The sequence below is a fragment of the Mercenaria mercenaria genome, chromosome 12 (assembly GCF_021730395.1).
Source record: "Mercenaria mercenaria strain notata chromosome 12, MADL_Memer_1, whole genome shotgun sequence".
Taxonomy (NCBI): Eukaryota; Metazoa; Mollusca; class Bivalvia; order Venerida; family Veneridae; genus Mercenaria; species Mercenaria mercenaria.
In genome coordinates, this window is record NC_069372.1 from 37,487,615 (window position 1) to 37,508,518 (window position 20,904).

Genomic DNA, 20,904 nt, shown 5'->3' on the forward strand with positions numbered 1-20,904 from the left:
CTGTAATGAGCGTGGCATATCTTTATCCGGGGTCATGATTTGAACAATCTTGGTAGAAAAACACTAGAGCATGGCACATAATAAATATCTAAGCTCTGGGTCTTATGGCTTGAAACAAGCATTTTTAAAGGTGTCTCCCTATGGAAGTATATCTAAACCATGTGCCCCCTGGGACGGGGCCAGTTTTAACCCCCGGGGGATAATTTGAATAATTTGGTAAAGGACTACTACACTATGCTACATACCAAATATCAAAGCCCTAGATCATGTGGGTTTGTACAAGAAGATTTTCAAAGTTTTCCCTATACAAGTTTATATTAACCATATGACCCTCAGGATGGGGCCATATTTGACCCTAGTGAAATAATTCGAATAAACATGGTAGAGGACCACTAGATGATGTCAACCAAATATAACCTAGAACAGTGTTTGACAAAAGCCATTGTATGTTCGTGGTTTGCAGTATGCACAAAATAGTGTTGTTTGTATAACGATTTTCATTTTCCGGTTTTTCAACTCTTTAGTTTGACCATTTTCTGATAGACAGTCTAATGTTCTTCGCAATAACTACCACTTTCTCCACACGAATCAGAAGTGGAGAACAAATGCTTTCAAGCGCATTGTCTTCTTTCAAATCGTACCTGTGAATATACATATAGCAATGTTCGAACTCACCATCCCACGATCAATAAATTTATGCTAGTATATTAAAAAGAACATACTTTGGAAAGTATCATATTAAATATGAGTTAAATATTACATATTTGTTGTTACAGCTCCTTCGGTAGAAGTCGAAGAAATAACACAAATTGTTTCGATCAGTATCTTTATCTCAATTAGCTCAGTTGTATTGATCATAACACCAAGGTCATGTTTAAAATAATACTACAGTCACTATCCTTCAACAAATTCAAAACAGAACATTCACGTAGATATCAAACAAAACGCTAACTATTTATTAGCCAAACCAAGGTTAACCACGCTCTAATAGCTCAATCTCTTTTGACAGAAAAAAAACCCATCGTTGTTAAATCTTAATAATAAAAAAGATATATACTAGTCGAAATAACACGTGTTATAAAGCACATTTGTATGTAACACTCGTAACTAACAGTGACAAATATCATAGTGAATCCAAAATAGAAATTAATCAAAGAGGATTCAAATCTTATTGTTTACGTTCAAATGACTCTTAGATGCTCTGTCTAATGTGGAACTACAATTTCCATTCCAATGTCGTTAAAAAATCATTCATGATACTAAAATGTATACCAGTGAGCATCGTATATAAAAACAAGAACAAAAGTCCGACATGCTTTTAGTTTTCAGTCAACGCATTGACATACGTTTAGTTTTCAGTCAAGATAAATTCAGTTATTGTGTATATTTGTACATTATTTATTATAAACTAAGTACAGTACTGGCGACATATCATATAGTCTCCTTCAGCCTTCTTTTCTTTATCAGCATAATACACATATGAAATATGGTTCTTTATTTTCATCTTACTTTGTAATTTATTCTCGAAAAGTATTACTTCGACGTTACGATATATACTCCTCTTATGATGTCTAACAAATGTTAATTCTTAACAATGTCTGCCATGTCTGTGTCCGAAACAGTATTAGCCGCAACGGTAGAAATACTTTAGCTTCATGCAGCTAAGAGTCCTTCGTTATGCTTTAACCAAAACATAACACTAATCGGCCCTTATGCAAACGAAATATGTACAACAAATTTTACAACCAGTAACGTCTTCCATTTTCTTCGTATATATTAGTATTGCCCATTTTCGTTCTAATTACAGTTCATTTACTTTACCATTAAACTGACCTTGTGTTAATAAGCCTTTAACAAGTAATTTCATAAGGTCAAGACATCGTTCTTACTAAGTCCGTATCTGAAATCTGTATGTGGAACATTCTACTTCATTTCATCCACAATGTTTCTGATTGCATCCCATTGGATACTCACATTTGGGCATTCTTGCATTTTCTGTACCAAGACATTCATATCTGCTAATTCTGCATTTTGACGACACCAGCATTTTAACATGTAGTATATCTTCATTGCAGTTTTATGCGGATTGTCCTCAGATATTTGTTCTATATCTACTTGTGTCAAACCAAGCTCTAATCCAAGCATTTCCCAGTTATTTCCTATGCATCTTGAAATTTTACTCAAAACCTTGTCGCTTAGTACTGCTTTTGAAACGGATATTTTCTCCGAATGGTCTCGAAACCACTCATCCCTTGCTTTTATAACATCTACATCATGTGCGATCAAGTCTGGGCACGGAATGAGGCTTTTGTTGACCGGAGTGTCGATTTCTAAGACTTTTATGCTTCCGCTCCCATTGTGCATCTCATGGACGAAATAACACGTGTTATAAAGCACATTTGTATGTAACACTCGTAACTAACAGTGACAAATATCATAGTGAATCCAAAATAGAAATTAATCAAAGAGGATTCAAATCTTATCGTTTACGTTCAAATGACTCTTTGATGCTCTATCTAATGTTGAACTACAATTTCCACTCCAATGTCGTTAAAAAATCATTCATGATACTAAAATGTATACCAGTGAGCATCGTATATAAAAACAAGAACAAAAGTCCGACATGCTTTTAGTTTTCAGTCAACGCATTGACATACGTTCAGTTTTCAGTCAACATAAAGTCAGTTATTGTGTATATTTGTACATTATTTATTATAAACTAAGTACAGTACTGGCGACATATCATATAGTCTCCTTCAGCCTTCTTTTCTTTATCAGCATAATACACATATGAAATATGGTTCTTTATTTTCATCTTACTTTGTAATTTATTCTCGAAAAGTATTACTTCGACGTTACGATATATACTCCTCTTATGATGTCTAACAAATGTTAATTCTTAACAATGTCTGCCATGTCTGTGTCCGAAACAGTATTAGCCGCAACGGTAGAAATACTTTAGCTTCATGCAGCTAAGAGTCCTTCGTTATGCTTTAACCAAAACATAACACTAATCGGCCCTTATGCAAACGAAATATGTACAACAAATTTTACAACCGGTAACGTCTTCCATTTTCTTCGTATATATTAGTATTGCCCATTTTCGTTCTAATTACAGTTCATTTACTTTACCATTAAACTGACCTTGTGTTAATAAGCCTTTAACAAGTAATTTCATAAGGTCAAGACATCGTTCTTACTAAGTCCGTATCTGAAATCTGTATGTGGAACATTCTACTTCATTTCATCCACAATGTTTCTTATTGCATCCCATTGGATACTCACATTTGGGCATTCTTGCATTTTCTGTACCAAGACATTCATATCTGCTAATTCTGCATTTTGACGACACCAGCATTTTAACATGTAGTATATCTTCATTGCAGTTTTATGCGGATTGTCCTCAGATATTTGTTCTATATCTACTTGTGTCAAACCAAGCTCTAATCCAAGCATTTCCCAGTTATTTCCTATGCATCTTGAAATTTTACTCAAAACCTTGTCGCTTAGTACTGTTTTTGAAACGGATATTTTCTCCAATTTATCTTGAAACCACTCATCCCTTGCTTTTATAACATCTACATCATGTGCGATCAAGTCTGGGCACGGAATGAGGTTTTTGTTGACCGGAGTGTCGATTTCTAAGACTTTTATGCTTCCGCTCCCATTGTGCATCTCATGGTTACATCTGTACGTCGTTTTGTAAGGTTTTGAGTGACTATCATGCTTTCTTTCCAGCTTTGAAAACTCATGTACAACAAGCGCTTCTGCAAACCGTCTTAAAATATCTGCTTGTTCAGGATGAACAGCTGAAGAATGGCACAGGCTTACAACTGTTAGTTCAATAGTATCAAACCCCAATTCCGCTACTCCAGCGTGATCCATATTCAATAGAACAATACATTTGTCTTTAGAAATTAGAGGTTTTCTGCCCAATTGCGCAATTGGCCATTTTCCGATAAGAGCTGCCATAAGACGATGGTATATCGTTGGAACTATGGTTGAGTTTTCAAAAGACATCACAAAACGAACCATGGTTTGTTTCCTTCCTTTACGGAATTGTTGAATTTCCACCGGTGGTAAGTGGGATTTTAATAAGCTTGGAACAACATACCAACCAAGCCCTGTCGATTGTTGTATAGTTTCATCAAATCTTGTTGCCTCTGAAATAATGTGGTGTTTAGTGAGAAATAAGATCAATATCTCTTTGTATTCCATGAACATTTTGTTACCATCCTTACCCCACTGTTTGTCAATCAAAGCTACTTCTAGTCTTCCGTCTGTCTGTAGCATTTTCCAAAGAGGCCTTATTTCGGGGTCATTTGAACAGAAACGTTCACTTGTGATGATGCATTTGAAGGCGTCGATTAAATATTGGGGATCAAGAACAACGTGCTCTGATAGCGGTTCCTCATCAAAATATATAAAAGTTCCTTTGCCATGATGATATCGTAGAAATAGTTTGATCTGCTCAGGGTCACCGATAGGAACTTCATTTTGCTCGTCAATGGCTAGCACAAGCTCAAACGGTATTATTTTGATATGTTTCCTATCCGCCAGTGCTTGCTCAAGCTGAATCCATTTTGCTGGAATTTCTATTGCCTTTGACTGAGCATTTCCAAGTCTTACGATTGTTTCGCGTAGCGCAGAAATAGTTTCATCGTTCCCAATGGAATTGTCAACCGCAAAGTCCTCGGAATGTATATGATTTAACAACTTAGTTCCATCAAAACTTGTTCTTATTTGATTGAAATATTGTTCAATGTATTGACGTTTGACTTTCACGTTTCCCTTTACTTTGTCTTTATGTGTACCTACGAGAATAACTGTAGGCTTGAAACCATCCTCGGAGCCAACAAATGAATGAATTGAATTCATCCAAAAGTGAAGAAAATACTCCAAATCTTTGTCATCAGATTCTTCTGGAAAATCTTCATCAACAATCACGCTCTGTAAGTCCAAAGAGAGATCAAATACCAACAAGTAAATCGCATTTTTACTGTGAAATAGCGTATGTGTGGCATAGAATATATGTTGTCCGCCGAAATCCCATATGTCAAACAATGTTTGGGTTGCCTTTGTTGACGACTGCAATTTTCTTCTATTTAATTCTCTTGAAAATGTTTCCTTCTCTTTAACAGACAAAATTGTCTTTTTGCTCTTTTTTACAATATTTTCATTGTCTTCAAAATCACTTGAGGACGCTATATCGATATAAGGTGAACTTCTCATTCCTTTCATTTGACGGTCTGGCACCGGCGATACTTTTTCATCCTTATTTTCCCCCGCCATTTCCGAATAGTCCGATTTCATGGTATTTGTCGTAGCTGTTACCGTTTCTAATTTAGGGTCCCTCTGATAAATGACTGATTGTGTAATACTTGGTTCATCTTTTAGTTGTTCACTGTTTGATGACAAAGCAACAGAAACCAGCCGCTCTACGATGTCAGATTTATCGTTCTCTTCAGCTCTTCTAAAAGAAAATTTCCCATCTATTGTACGAAAGCATTTGTAATGGATGACATCTATACCATCCGTACTTGAAACATCTTTGACTTTCTTTCCTAAAAGCCTTCTCATTAGCGATGTTTTACCTTGTCTGTAGTTTCCAACGATGTTAATACGAACGGACCTGTCCGTCTCCGTGCCGTCTTTCAAAGCTTTTTCGTATAGATCGAGTGCATATGGATCTTGCTTGATCTCATCTGGAACTGTTTAAACATACCATAAAATCAATATGTGTATAATAATATTTAGATTGTAGATAAAATAGAAAAAGTGGAAACTCCACAGGTCGCTCAACACAACAAAAACGAAAATGTTGCAGGCTCGGTTTGATTGAGCCTGTTCATGGACGGTAGTGTGCTACCGTCCACGCCCTCTAGCCCCGGGTTGAGCAGAACTCAACATTTACACATGCTTAAAGTACAACAAAATTCAGAGACATCCGCAGATGTGTTCATACGGCGGTGCACATGGAACCTTCAATGCTACACTAGTGTAATTCCATGAAAAACGGCGTATGGTCCCCAGTTAAAATAATGGGTTTGCCTTAAACGAGAAAACAATGAGCAGAACTAAACAAAGTGGAATTTAGAAAGGGGATCTGAGGTTATGGAGCCTGCATATCACAGGAACTGCCAAAAGACAAAATTAAAAAGCAGGCACCATATCCAAGGGGTGATAAAACAATATCCAAAGCTATGAAAACGGGAGTATTGGAACCACCTAGGCCGAAATGTTTATGCTGAGAAACTAAACAGTACCAGTAACACGACATAAAAGTCGTGCTGAACGATCTGAGAAGATCGAAATATAAGTATTAAATTTTTAATAGATTACTGCCTATAACAAAATAAAGCATAAAGAAATAACCATTCATAAGTAAGTGCACTATGGGGAAGTAGTCTATAAACTAAGAAAACTAAGGAAAATTAAACATAATGCTAAACTTGTATTCACATATATGTGAACTGTATTAGTATATTGATCAAAAAATGATTACAGTACAAACATCGTAAAGCACAGTGCATCTTTAGTGACTAGTCCTACTCAGTTAATCGCTACGCTTTGATGGTGCCATGTCTAATATTATGTGTAATACTCGGTGATGCTTTTATCCTAAATTCTATAAAAGCGGGCGGAGGGAGCTTGTTACTTGCTAAGTCGTGCTCTTAGTGTTCTGACTTTAGATAAGGTGGTTTGTACGTTGAGTAGGTTGTACTTATATCTCAGATTGATTTACTATATATAATCTGTTATTTGGACAGAAATGTCCTTCTCAGGAAGTCATTTTATTTACACTGACTTTTCTTGCTGGGTGACAATTGTAAGCACGAGGTTGTTATGCCCTAAACGTATTAGAACCACCAGTTTCCTTTATATCGGTTACTGGCTGTTGCAATGCGTTTCCCCTATCTTAACTTGTTTTTGTCCGTTTCGTATTTTATGTTCTGTATATTCATGATGTTGTCTGTTCGTGCTGTTTCTTTTTTTATCCCCTATCCCGACCCTATCCCCTTGCTTTTACCTCCATCTCTCCTTTTGACAAACAACAAATTTCCTGGGTGTTGCCCAAGTGTATGATCTTTTCCTAAATGTTTGTTTTGCTTTGCATGCGTGCGTGTATGTGTGTGTTTGTGTTTGTCTCGTGCGCGGTGTTTGTCTCGTGCGTGTCCGTGTTTGTGGTCTAAGGAGACTGCGTTTTTGGATCGTGGCTTACCCTCTTGAATATTCATCTTTGATTTTCAACTTCCCCCAAACACCCCTACCGCTTTCTCTACGCCTTATCTAATTTTGCATCTTGCATAATCATTAAAATATACTTGTTGAATTTTTAAAGCAACTCGTCTGCTATATCTTTCCACTACAGTTTATTTGTTGCGGGCTTGTTTTCGATGCATGACTGTGTCTAGTATGTATGCTCTGTGCTTCAGGAAAGTCTACTCTAACCTATTGGTTAGTTTTAATTCAGATGGGTACTGATACATTTTAAAACAAAATTTTATGCGATTAACAAATTTTTTATGGCACACCGTTTTCATCTAACTTACTACATTCAAACAGACTTACCCGATGTGGCTGCTTGTGTCTTTCCCCCTAAGAACTGAAATGAAATCATCTCAGTTTTGGAAAATTTCTAGTATGTCTAGTTTTCATTTAAACTGCTGTAACAATTGAATTTGAAAAATATTATTGGGCTCAATGTAAATAAATATGAATTATTATTTTGTCTTCTGTGGTCAAACAGCTTAATGTTTCATATGTAAAAAACAACAAAAAAACATTTCACTGACCTGTGAATAGAGAGTGTAAATATATTAATTACCTACGGTAGTAACTTCTCGAGAAATTAATCAAGTAGTGGAAAACTGCACTTATTTCATACATTATATCTGATACAAAAACATGTAGTGTAAACTCTTTATTGTCAGCCTTATGAAATCCGTCGATATACTTTTAAAGTGACCTGCCAGACGTGAGGATACATTTAAATGTTTTACACTGAAACAACATTAGAAACCTGCTCATTTCTTTTGAAGAAGTATGCCCTAATACTGTATGTTATTCGATCATTTTGGTTACAGACCGTTCATCTCGTCTTTTTCCATTCAACAACTGGCCAACTGATTAGATAGAATAATTCATGCTACGTAGTCCTGGGCGACTGTATAAAAACAATCACAGTGAAAGTATGTTTCCAGTTTCATCTGTTGAAACAAATGTTGTCTTTTATTCCTGGCATGATTTGTTTCTTCAATATACCAATTCTACGTTTAGTTAAAGCTTACCCGTACATGACGATTCGGTGTAACAGTCATGCAGTACTGCTTTACAAGTGTCGTAATTATTCCGAGCATCTAAGCATATACTATCAGAATGACAGAATGAAATCGCATGAAATTCAAACAGATCCACCCTTTAAATTGTCTGAATGACATGCTTATATCTTGAGTACGAAAGACCGGTGGTGACTTCATATTTCAGTATTCCCATTTCATTGCCTATTTCTCATTTCTCAATTTACATAATTAAACATATAGAAACTATGAAATGAGAAGTGTGAAATGTGAAATTCACATTTCTCACTCCATACTTCTCAACTTTGGTATCGAAATCGTGAAATGAGAAATGTGAAATTCATATTTCTCAATATGACCATTTTGTGTCTATTCGCCGTAAAACCCAACTCACTCACTCACTCACTCTCAACTTTGGTATCGAAATCGTGAAATGAAAAATGAGAAGTGTGAAATGCGAAATTCACATTTCTCATTTCACAATTTCGATAACAAAATTAAGAAGTGCGAAGTGAGAAATGAGTATTGTGAATTTCCGATTTCCCATTTCACAATTTCGATACCAAAGTTGATAAATGTTAAGTGAGAAATGTGAATTTTACATTCCACACTTCTCATTTCATAGTTTCTATATGTTTTATTGTGTTAATTGAGAAGTTAGATGACAAGGGATTTTAGTTACCTTAAGTTACTCCCGCCGTTTACCCGCGCTTGGTTGAATTTCTTCACTTTGACATTCAGAACACTGGTCAGACATTACATTTCTTTAAACACTAGGTGACGGCTATCGCAATGCTTGTTTTAATTAGACAGTCGGATTCCCCTAGTCCGTACCAGTTCTAAGTTGGCTGTTAGTCGCCGGACGAAGCCGAACGGCGGACCGCGAAGCCCACCGCTAGCAAGCTGAGGCAGTCCATGGGGAGACTTGGGCGAACGTTTCGGGCTCGACCGCCGCCGAAATGGCAGTCTCGCCCATCCGTGCCCGTACCAGCCCTACTCCAGCCCGACCGGCCCAGCCCTTAGAGCCAATCCTTTTCCCGAAGTTACGGACCTGACTTGCCGACTTCCCTTACCTACATTGTTCTATTGACTAGAGGCTGTTCGCCTTGGACTCCTGTTGCGGATATTAATACGGTCCGGTACGAGATCACACCGACTCGCTTGGATTTTCGCAGGCCGACCACGGCGCACCGAACAGCGCAAGAGCCGCGCTGGCACAAAGTCCCTATCTCCAGGCACGCCGATTCCAATTAGTCCGTCCCTTACAAAGAAAAGAGAACTTCTCCCGGGCCCTTGGCCGACGTCTCCAAGGTCGCTTGCGTTGCCGCACAATCCCCTTGCGAGACGCTCCCGTGCTCAGGTTCGGGAATATTTAACCCGATTCCCTTTCGACTGGAAACGGGGCGTGCTTTTACCAAAAGATAGTCATTTTATGCAAGCGCACATCCCCGCTGCTCTGAACGGAGTTCCCCTATGCCTTGGGGCCGACTTACCCATATTCAACTGCTGTTTACAAGGAACCCTACTACTCTTCAGTCTTCGAAGTTTTCTTTTGAATATTTGCTACTACCACCAAGATCTGCACTCGTGGCGGCTCCACCCGCGATCACTCGCCGGGCTTCTACGAACATCACTACGGCCCTCCTACTCGTCGCCGCATGGCTCCCTGGGGGCTCGTATTGCGACAATGACCCGGTATAAGCTCGGCGCTTCAGCGCCATCCATATTCAGGGCTAGTTGATTCAGCAGGTGAGTTGTTACACACTCCTTAGCAGATTCCGACTTCCATGGCCACCGTCCTGCTGTCTATATCAACCAACACCTTTTATGGTATCTGATTAGCGTCATCATCGCGCGCCTTAAAGGGGCATTTGGTTTATCCTACAGCGCCAGTTCTGCTTCCCAAAAGTGGCCCATATTTCTCACTTCAAACTTCTTGATTTTGTTATCGAAATCGTAAAATAAGAAATGTGAATTTCACATTTTACACTTCTCATTTCTAATTTCACAATTTCGATATCAAAGCTAAAAAGTGAGAAGTGAGAATTGAGAAAAATGAATTTCACATTTTTTATTTCACGATTTCGATACCAAAGTTGAGAAGAATGAAATTTCACATTTCACACCTCATTTCACAGTTTCTATATGTTTTATTGTTTAAACTGAGAAATGAGAAATAGGAAATCGGAATACTGAAATATGAAGTCACCACCGGGCTTTCGTACTTGGGGGATAAATATATATTCATGACAAAAGCATGGAAAACTTACTGGCTGAAAAATCTTTCTCAAAATACTCTTTTCTTTTGCACTCTCGGAATCTTTTTGAGCTTTACTTTCAGCCAGACGTTTTTCATTCTGAAAAGGAAAACAACGCTGACTATGGTTGCATATTTCTGCCTCGAGATACGTAGTTAGGTAGCTATTACGATAATAATGTAAAGTTCCAGAAATGTGTGCATTTTTCTGAAAACATTTCAGCAACAAATAATATTTTCTAGATATTTTATTCGTTTTCAGAAAATGTTTTTTTTCGCACAAAATTTAATGTTAATGCTTGAATCGGCCAGTAGATACTTGGTATACGTAGCTGTCCCGATAATTTTCTAACCTTTCCTTGTACATTTTTTTCTAAATATTATCTTATAATAAGATATGCTTTTCATGTCCATGTAACTTTAAGCTATTGAGATAAACTTTTTAGAAAAGTTCAAAAGATCCAAATAGATTCTGGGAGTCTCCGTGGCCGAGTGGTTAAGGTCGCTGACTTCAAATCACTTGTCCCTCATCGATGTGGGTTCGAGCCTCACTCGGGGCGTTGAAGTTTTCATGTGAGGAAGCCATCCATCTGGCTTACGGAAGGGTGGTGGTTCTACCCAGGTGCCCGCTAGTGATGAAATAATGCACGGAGGGGCATGTGGGGTCTTTCACCACCATTAAAGCTGGAAAGTCGCCAGTTGACTTATCATGTGTCGGTGCGACGTTAAATTCTACAAATAGATTCTGAATGTATCGAGTAGCAAATGGCAACTGTGGGCACTTACGGAAAACGTATCGAAATGATCATGTAAATTATCGCAATAATATTTCCAGAAAGTTTCGACTATTTAAAAAATCTCTTCAGAAAACTTCGCTCTATCAAGTTAATTATATTTCAAGTATCGTGATAGCTAACTAGCTTTCTCGTGGCAGAAATAGCGAGATTGAAAACTCAGTATTAATTTTCTTTGTAATCATGGTAATGATAAGCATAGTGTTTTCTAAATTTATTACCTGTTTCTTTACAAGTTAGTACAACCTTTTCATATGCAAAGTAACAATGAATAACAGATCCTAGTTTATTCGTAAAATTGTAAATAGTATATGTGTAACTTACTGACTGCTTTTCGGCGACATTTAAGATATCTTCTGTCAGAGTTAAAAATGCTTTGTCTATATTGATCCTTTCCTTCGAACTTACTTCCATGAACTTAATTCCGTTTGCCGACGCAAGCTGAAATAACAAATAGGACATCTGAATACGGACAGTGGAATAACAGACTTTACCTGACATTTATAAGCGCATTGAAACACATACATGTTCACATTGAAATATTTGAAGTTTTGTATTACCGCTTGAAATTGTACATCTCTAGCACTCCCTTCAGCTTATCATTTATCCCATTTTTAAAGTGTTTTTTTTTAGGCTGATCATGGTCTGCACTGGTCGCTATTCAGTCAGTAAATTTTAAGTGGATGCCCCTTCAAATAATAAATGGTACTTCCCAAATTGAAAGATGGACCAGTCCGTTTTAGGAATTTAGCATGGTAAAGGTTAACATTTATCAGTTAGTATTAAATTAAAGGGATATGCTTCTCGCAATATTGTTCTGTTTAACCCGTCTCGCTACCCTTTCGCAATTTTCGAAACCTGTACATTCCTATTCAGACGCGTTCGTAAACAAAAGTGTAACGTATATCTCAATATCTCAAAGACACAATATCGTTTCTCTAGGCTGCAAGGTTTAGCATACCTGTTTTCCTTCCTCTTCCCTGACCTGCCTCTTAGAGTTCAAATCCAACTTGTTGCCTATAAGGATTTTTTGTATATGTTGCCCCGCATGCTGAAAACGTGTATCAAAATGTGTACCAAAAAGTTAAGTTTGTAGTTAATGAAAAAGTATTCTAGAAAACATATGTTAAGGAAATTACTTAAGCTGTAGCGACCCCTTAAAGAAGCCAAGCGTCCCAATTTGAACAAAACTGGGAGAGAAACTTATAATGTTGCTACAGACAAAGTTTGGTGATCAATCAAGCGGTTCAAGAGAAGAAGTCATTCAACGGTATTTCTATTTTTCGCTCTAGCGGTCCCACAAAGAGGGCAAGCACTCTAACCTAAAACAATAATTGGTAGAGGACACTAAAACGGCGCTAAAACAAGTTTATTGAAGATCCAGCGGGCGGTTCATGAAATGAAATTATTATATTATTATTATTTACCAGATTTTTATAGCGCTCTTTTCATCTGTAAAATAAACGTTCAAAAGCGCTGTACAAACTACATATCACAGAATGATATGGACATACAATACAACACAAAAAAAATATATCAACAATAAAAGGTATTTAGCCTGAATAAGGTTTTACTCTATATTTTAATTCTACTAGATATTTTAAAGAACAATTAACATTAGGAAATAATTTCCATTGCAAAACTTGTTTTCCAGTGCAAAGTGAGTTTCAATAGACCTTGAAGAAAAGGTGTGTTTTCAATGATCGTTTGAAAGCATCCAAGCTTTCAGCGTCACTAATGGTAGCCGAAAGAGCATTCCATAACTTCGGTGCAGCTGATGAAAAACTACGATCACCGTACCTCACAGTTCTGCTTTTTGGAATAACTAGTTGTTTTGAGTTGTTCTTGGATCGCAAATTTCTTGCTGGCTGATAGAGTTCCAGCAAGTCTTTAACATAGATCGGTGATTGGTCATGCAATGCTTTGTATGTGTGAACTAGAATCTTAAAGTCCACTCTATGAGTAACTGGTATCCAATGCAGTTCTTTTAATACCGGCGTAATGTGATCATAACGCGATATTCTCGTTATAATTCGAGCTGCAGTGTTCTGAAGACTTTGAAGTCTGTTCAGCAAGACCTTCGGAACACCATACAAGGGCGCATTGCAATAATCAAGACATGAAGTGACGAGTGAGATTGTGTAGCATCTGAATTTAGAAATTGTTTATTTTTTCTAGCTTAGTCGGTCCCTAAAATGGCAAAGTGTCACTATATGATAAAGAAGAGGACCATATCATCATAATACTACTTCGACTTAGATTGATAAGGATACACCATTTGTATAAAATTGGGAGAGGACCTTATTCTGATGCTACACACTAAATTTGATGAAAATCAATCATGCGGTTTATGTGAAGAATTCAATTAAAGTTTTTACCTTTTCTGCCCTAGCGGCCCCTAATATCGCCTTGCGAAGAAACGAAGAAGAGGACATTATAATGATGCCACAAATCAACTTTTATTAAGATCCAAAAACAGGATAATAAGAAGAAGTTCACGGACCAAGTTTTGTGTAATTCTATCAAGATGTTTATTTAAAATTACGGACGCCGGACGTCACACTATGCACCACCCATCTCAACTTATAGCTCGATCACCCTGAACTTTCTATTCAGGTAAGCTAAAAAAAGTACAGGTAAGCTTAAAATGTTATGACTTCAACCACAATGAAATCTAAAAGGGTTATCCAGTGTAAAGTGTTTATGGTGCAGGATGGACGGCCGCATTCTTTGAATGTTGTTTTTCCTATTGGATTTTTGTCCTAGTTATTTACAAGGAAACTTGTCACTGACGAAACGGTTTGCAATATAGCCAAATAGTGCAAGGTTTAACGTTTTATTACGTGAATAAATGCAATAAGATTAAATATATGAAAGACAAGAAGATACGAATGGCGTTACTGAATGACGATATGCGTTAAACTTGTCTTAGGGATAAAAAAGGATTTGTATGTTGATGACGTCACTGGATGATGTTTAGTGTATAAGCTAATTGTGAGAAAGAATGAGCAAAGTTACTGAAACTAAAATACATGTATTAAACTTACCTCCTTCACAAACTTCAGCCAGTATTCTGTATCTCGAAACGATTTTTGATTTGTAATGTCATACACGAACATTATACCCTAAAAAGTAAAATAGGGCAGAAGTATTTTAAGTCTGTTACGATAGCGCCCAACACGGGACCATGACTAATATACTCCTAGATCATTTACATCTTGTTCTCTATCCAGTTAGAAAATCGAGTTGCGGGAGAGTATGTCATGATATAGGACTTGATTATCAAAACGGGTTGAAAATGTGTAGCAGGCCGTGTAATACAGTCGAAATTGCATCGAGACGGTATTCCGAAGCCCGAGTTCGAGTCCCGAGTTCGAGTCATTTGGCGCCCAGCGTGGAGCTATGACATGCTTGGTTGATCTGTTTTACGACGTTTGCAATATTATTACCTCCGGAACTCGAGGACGAGTTTCAAATTTGCGTGGTGTCTATCACGGTACCGACTGGAGAAGATGTATCAGACATCCGGTTAGCTCAATCGGTAGAGCACTCGCCCTGTAAGCGAGGGATCCAGGGTTCGAGCCCCGGACTGACTGCACATTTTTCTCAACCTGTAATATTGTAATCAAATTTTTCATTGAAACGTCGTCATTAAACTTTTCGAAGATGGACAATAACAAAAGGATATATTACCCTCCCTATATTTATACGGAAAGCACAGTCTATGGACATTTCCAGATTAATAAAACAGTTTTGGTTAACAATTAACAAATGAAATAACATTAATATAAATCAGTAAAATTAAGAGAATCAATCGTGCCAATTCACTTTTGCGAAAACTTACATTAACAATTAATATATCAGCTTACAAACTGAATAGCATTTTACAGTACCAAAACTGATTAAAACAAAGGTGTAATAAGAGTACACAGCCGATGCTAAGTGGCGTGAGAGGTGTTGCACATTTCATTACCTCTAATGAACAGATTCAATCAAACCGAGTCTGCTATTATCCTCCTTGGTTGCATTCTTTGCTTCCAAAGGATCGTTTTACAGATTTTATTTATTAAAATGTATGCAGTTTTTTTGTCATTTGTAAATGAAACACACAAGAAAAAACATTTTCTTCGAATTAAAAAATGCCGGTAGCATTCGAATAAATTGAAATAGTTTTACCGCTGTGTGTCTGAAAATAGCTCTAGTAATTGTCCTGCCCCTTTCCCAAAGTGTAGTGTCCCTGTAAGCAAAAAAAAAATCCTTTACGTCTTAAATACTTCGGCGGATTCTTATTTTTTTTTTAGATTTTTTTTTCATGTTTTCTTTTAATGACGATTCTTTTCTGAATACACATATTAGAGGATCTTGAATTTATTTTTTAACAATTTTTTTTTCATGAGTCTAAAGACATACACCCTGTGGGAATCTATTTTGAGCAAATTCTACTAAGCAAATCTCCAGGTATTAACTGACGGTAGGATAATATTTAATACGCACATTGGAGCATGCAAGCTTTTAAGGCGTCTATTTCTGACGTCAACAAGACCTATCACTAATGGTGATGAATACCACGTGACAGCAGATTATTGTCAGAGGAATAGGGGTATTGAAAATATAATACATTGCATTTATATATTGTACAGGGCGGAAATGTGCAAAGATGCACGAAACTATTGTGCAAAACTGTATGAGATTTCCAAATTTCATTACTGTACCTTAAAAAGAAGAAAGTAGGTAAGCAGGTCAAAATCAAGGTCACTGAAAGTCAGTAGAACAAAAAGAAGGTCACTGAAAGTCAGTTTTGTGTGATCAAAACTGTAAAGGTGGTCAAAACTTATGGCAATATCTTAAACAAGAAGAAAGTAGGTCATGGTCAATGGACCATGTAATCACTGAGAAGAAAAAAAATGACCATAACTATGTGAAAAGAAAAATATTCAAATGGAACGTTCTTTGCACATGCACAACTTGGTACCAATGATAATTGCAAGGTTTGATAAAGGTCTAGCATATAAGGACCGAGAAATAGCGCGGACAATTTTTTATCATATGCATATAAAGAAAAATTTGATAAAGGGCTATAATTAAGTGAATAAAATCATCCAAATGAGACCCGCTTCGCATATGCACTGCTAGGCTTGATACTGATGATAGGTGGGCTTGTGGTCTACTGGTCTAGTGGTAACACGCTTGATTTTCAATCCAGAGGTCCGGGGTTCGAATCCCGGTTCAGGCACTGGAAATTTCTGAGCTTCAAGTGTCTCCCACCTGACTAAGAGGCCTGTACTGGTTCTTCCCAGGAAAGACGGCTTCGCGTGTATCGCTGCTATACACCGGGCACGTTAAAGAACCAGAGTGTCTATTCGCAAAGAGCTAGCCTAAGTTAGCCGGACAGGCCTGTATCTAAAACAGATTTCTCTCTATCTGTTCGGTGGGCTTTATCTGGTCACATCGCTCAATGTTTGTACCAGTAGAAGATGAATTTCGCGCCTTGTATGGCTGCGTTTGCTATTTGTAACGCCTTCGAACGTGTTTATCATGAAAAGGGCGCTATATAAATCTGGTATAATAATAATAATAATTATAATACTAATAATGATAATTACAATGTTTGATGGAAGTCAATTTTTTCATATACATATACAGAAAAAACTAATTAAGGGCCATAACTAAGTGAAAAAAAAATCATCCAAATGAAACCCGCTTCGCACATGCTTGCTGAGAAATAGGCCGGACAGATTCCGTCTACACATGGACGGATGGACGGACGAACGTTCGGACCGGAATCCGGTATAGCGCTCAGAAATTAGTACATGGTGGTATAATGAAACGCCGTTTTTTTACGTTGGTTAAACGTCATATATCTGACGTTGGTCCAATGTATAATTTCGGACGTTGATCCAACGTATAATTTCGGACGTTGGTGCAACGTAGTATTCCGGACGTTGGTGCAAAGTAGTATTTCGAACGTAGGTGCAACGTAATATTTAAACAGGTACTTCTTAATATACGCCAACACTGGTTCAATATACAAATATGTATTTTATATGAATCATTTTGACCCAAACATATTCATTATACCAGATTTATATAGCGCAAAGATATTTGAGTACATTCAAAGGAGCTTTCCATAGCGCAAAGATATGCTCTGATTCGGATTTTTAATTCTAAAAACAAAACATGATTTTTATGAAGAGTATGTCTGTCTTGGTGTTTAAGTTACACCGTCCCAATTTTAGGCGACTTTCTTCCTTTTAATGGTGGATAAAAACTAGTACCGGTGCCTCCCGGAAACTTATTTCAGCACTGGTCAGGCATTTTGTAAGAACTGGAGGCTGAGATAGAAATAATCAATTATGTTTATCGTATGGCATATACATGTACGCAGAAACTCTCAATGACATTACACCATGGTTTTATCGTTTATGTCAACATGTTGAAAAATCTTTTAAACTTTAATCTCATATAATTTGAAATGTAAAATGTTTAAATGAAATTCATTACCATATTTCAAGTTTGATTCTCTTTCCACCCAGTTCAATATTTTTACATGTGAAGTCAAATCCTGTAATTGGGAATCGATAAAGTTAATACATGTATCACCACGATAAATGATATATACAATTTGTAACGTAATGGATGAAAATTCAGCATTATACCTTCAAACCTGTCCAGTATAATAGGGTTATTATAACAGTAGCTCGATCTGGGATGCTGTATTCAACTCGAGTGGATTTTGCCAGATCTGATCTAACGAGGCGCGTATACGGACAAGAGCCGAATACAAAATCCCAGAACTAGCTACTGTTGTAATGACCCTTTTATTATATACCTCCATCTTTTTGTTTGTTTATTAATAATCGAACGGAAACTAAATGTTTGTTGATGTTGATATGAAATGAGTGATGTTTTTGTGTGCGCTATTTACATAACTGTGTCAGCTCATGTATATTAATGAAAGTAGTACGGCAACATACAATACGGAAGGTACAATACGGGTTTTGGAAGCTACGATACGGGACTTTTTTCAACCTGTCCGTATTTCCTTGTGAAATGCAAGCTGTATTTTTGACAGAATTTATGTAGTTATAATTCAGATGTTTTTAATACCGTAATGTACCATGTATACGAAAGAAAAGTGTAAAGGTTTAGCAGTTTATCTCCGAACCACAGAAATATATGATACACGACCAACAATCTACCTGACTGAGTGTCCAATATATGTTTTACCGTAATGTCCCATGGATATGACTGGTTATTTGAAATATTCTCAAAACTTTGTCTACCTCTAAACATGAAAGCCATTTGTCATGCTTGTAACGAAATAAAAGTCAAAATTTGGCACTGGAAAATTATCACAAATAAATTCATCAAAACGAAGATATGTAGCAGTTCTATATGGATTGAATGACAGAAATAGACTGCATAAAAAGACCACACGTTTGGACAGTTCATCGCCTTTAAACCCCCCCCCCCCCCCCCCCATTTTCAAGGAACTGCTACATATCTTCCTTCTGATGCGTTGTGTGTGTGTGTGTGTGTGTGTGTGTGTGTGTGTGTGTGCGTGCGTGCGTGCGCATGTTTTTGTTCACTGGAAATTACACGTGATATAAGCTGTAAAGATAATAGGAGTGCATTCAAAGACGTCTCCAATTTACTGAATATTTATGTTGAATACATCTGAAGCATGTTAATACTTACTGTGGTGTTTGGAACCTTAATCATGCCAGTTTTATTTGGCAAATCATTAGCTCATTCGTAACGTTTTCAACAGCCAGTCTTATTCTAAATTTTGGGAGATACCATATTTTTGATATTCTGTCCGTGATATTAATATTACAATGATATGAAAGGACTTTTTTTATGCAGTTTTGTGCATGTATAATCTTCGCAAAATCATATGCCAGGTCATAAAATGTGTATGTTCTAGTCTCCTATAAATCTTTATACTAATCCCCAATGATAACGTGATTCCCGCCGAAACGCGAGGACGAGTCTAAATCATGATAACAGATGAAATAACCATTCATAATGCTTGCACATTACTTGACAAGCAAATATAGTATTTCTTTCATTTCAAATATCCACTAAGTATATGGCAACATAGCTCAGTTGGCTAAAATGCAGACAATAATTGGGTGCAAGCAGATCGTTTTGTGGGTTCGAATCCTCACAAGGGTTGTTTTTTTTTTTCATATCTTTTTTTTGTTTTCCCTATTCGTTTTCATTTTTGCTTCCGTATTTTTGTTTCTTTCTTTGATGGTTTGTTGTCGAGCACGCTTGCGGTGAGCTCGATATAGTCGCCACTTTCGGTGTATGTGCGTGCGTGCGTCCGTCCGATTTTGTCCGGACCATAACTTTGACATGCATGGAGCAATCTTGTTTATATTTCGCATTAATGTTTAACTCAATGAGAAGGCGTGTCATGCACAAACCCCATGTTCCTATCTCAAAGGTCAAATTGAAGTTCGTCCGGAGCATTTCTCCTTCATGCATGGTAGGATTTTGATGTAACTTGGCATGACTGTTCACCATTATAAGACGGAGTGTCATGCGTAAGAAGCAGGTCCCTAGGTCCAAGGTCAAGGTCACACTTAGAGGTCAAAGGTGCTGTTAGGCTCGACATTCTGCTCGTGGTCATACTTGTATTTGTATATATGTCTTTATATAACACACTAGTATGTTCATTATTTGCATGGCTAAGCGCATGCATTTAATCAATATCATCTTTGTTATGTAATAAACTATTCTGATCTGCCATATCGCCTTTAGCTACCTCTCTGTTGTGTTGTCACGGAGCTCATGAAGGAATCTTGATTTTTATGCAATTTAAAGTGAAACAAAAATTAAAAGAAAAATTAAATGTCGATGCCGAGTTTCGAACCCACATGGCAAAAGATCTGTTGAACTTGGACTGTATGCTTTACCACTGAGCTAATTCGTAATTGGTATAAAACCTGGAAATATTTAGATTGTAACATGTTAGGAAAATCTTGAATTCCCTATGTTCCATTATAATCTATTTATAGTCATGTTTGTAAATATCAAGTTATCGTTGGGGCATAGTAGATTGGTCAGGTATATGTTGTCTTATTAGTTAATGTTTATATTGTAAATGCCAATGTTGGATCTATACATGAATGAGAATTTAATTAACTAATAAACCTCGAAATGATAACAGTTGTACATACCGAAAGTTGAAATAGTCGTAGGTTTATATCCGCCTTCCGTAAACACACACAACATTAGCGTTTTATCGACACCTGGGTTACCAATCAGTTGAATTCTAAACAAGTGATCGTAACTTTTCGCCATTCCTTCATAATCCTTTATATAAACACTATAATGTCCAGCGGAACGAGATATTTACAAATCAGATTTATACACTAAAGTTCAATTAATGTAAACATCTTGTCCGTTTGTACTTGACGATAATGCTTAAAATTTATAGACGTTTGTCTGCATAAAACTTTTATCCGATCTGTTGGTCTCCGGTCGTGCTTAACCAGCCGCATCAGATCGTTATCAAATCTATATTTAGTAACAATTCAAATAT

At 36.9% G+C, this 20,904-nt stretch overlaps 1 protein-coding gene across 1 annotated transcript; it reads right to left on the reverse strand.

The window, feature by feature from the left end:
• Positions 1 to 562: 562 nt before the first annotated feature.
• On the reverse strand, positions 563 to 20,819 carry LOC123534022 (uncharacterized). Its single transcript, XM_053519719.1, has 9 exons — positions 20,540 to 20,819; positions 17,853 to 17,913; positions 15,528 to 15,588; positions 14,399 to 14,476; positions 12,313 to 12,402; positions 11,676 to 11,792; positions 10,571 to 10,657; positions 7,573 to 7,606; positions 563 to 5,711 (listed from the first exon to the last, which is right to left on the reverse strand). Exons 1-9 carry the CDS (start codon positions 20,661 to 20,663, stop codon positions 3,235 to 3,237), a joined length of 3,129 nt encoding a protein of 1,042 aa, XP_053375694.1. The 5' UTR covers positions 20,664 to 20,819; the 3' UTR covers positions 563 to 3,234.
• Between the last annotated feature and the right edge of the window lie 85 nt (positions 20,820 to 20,904).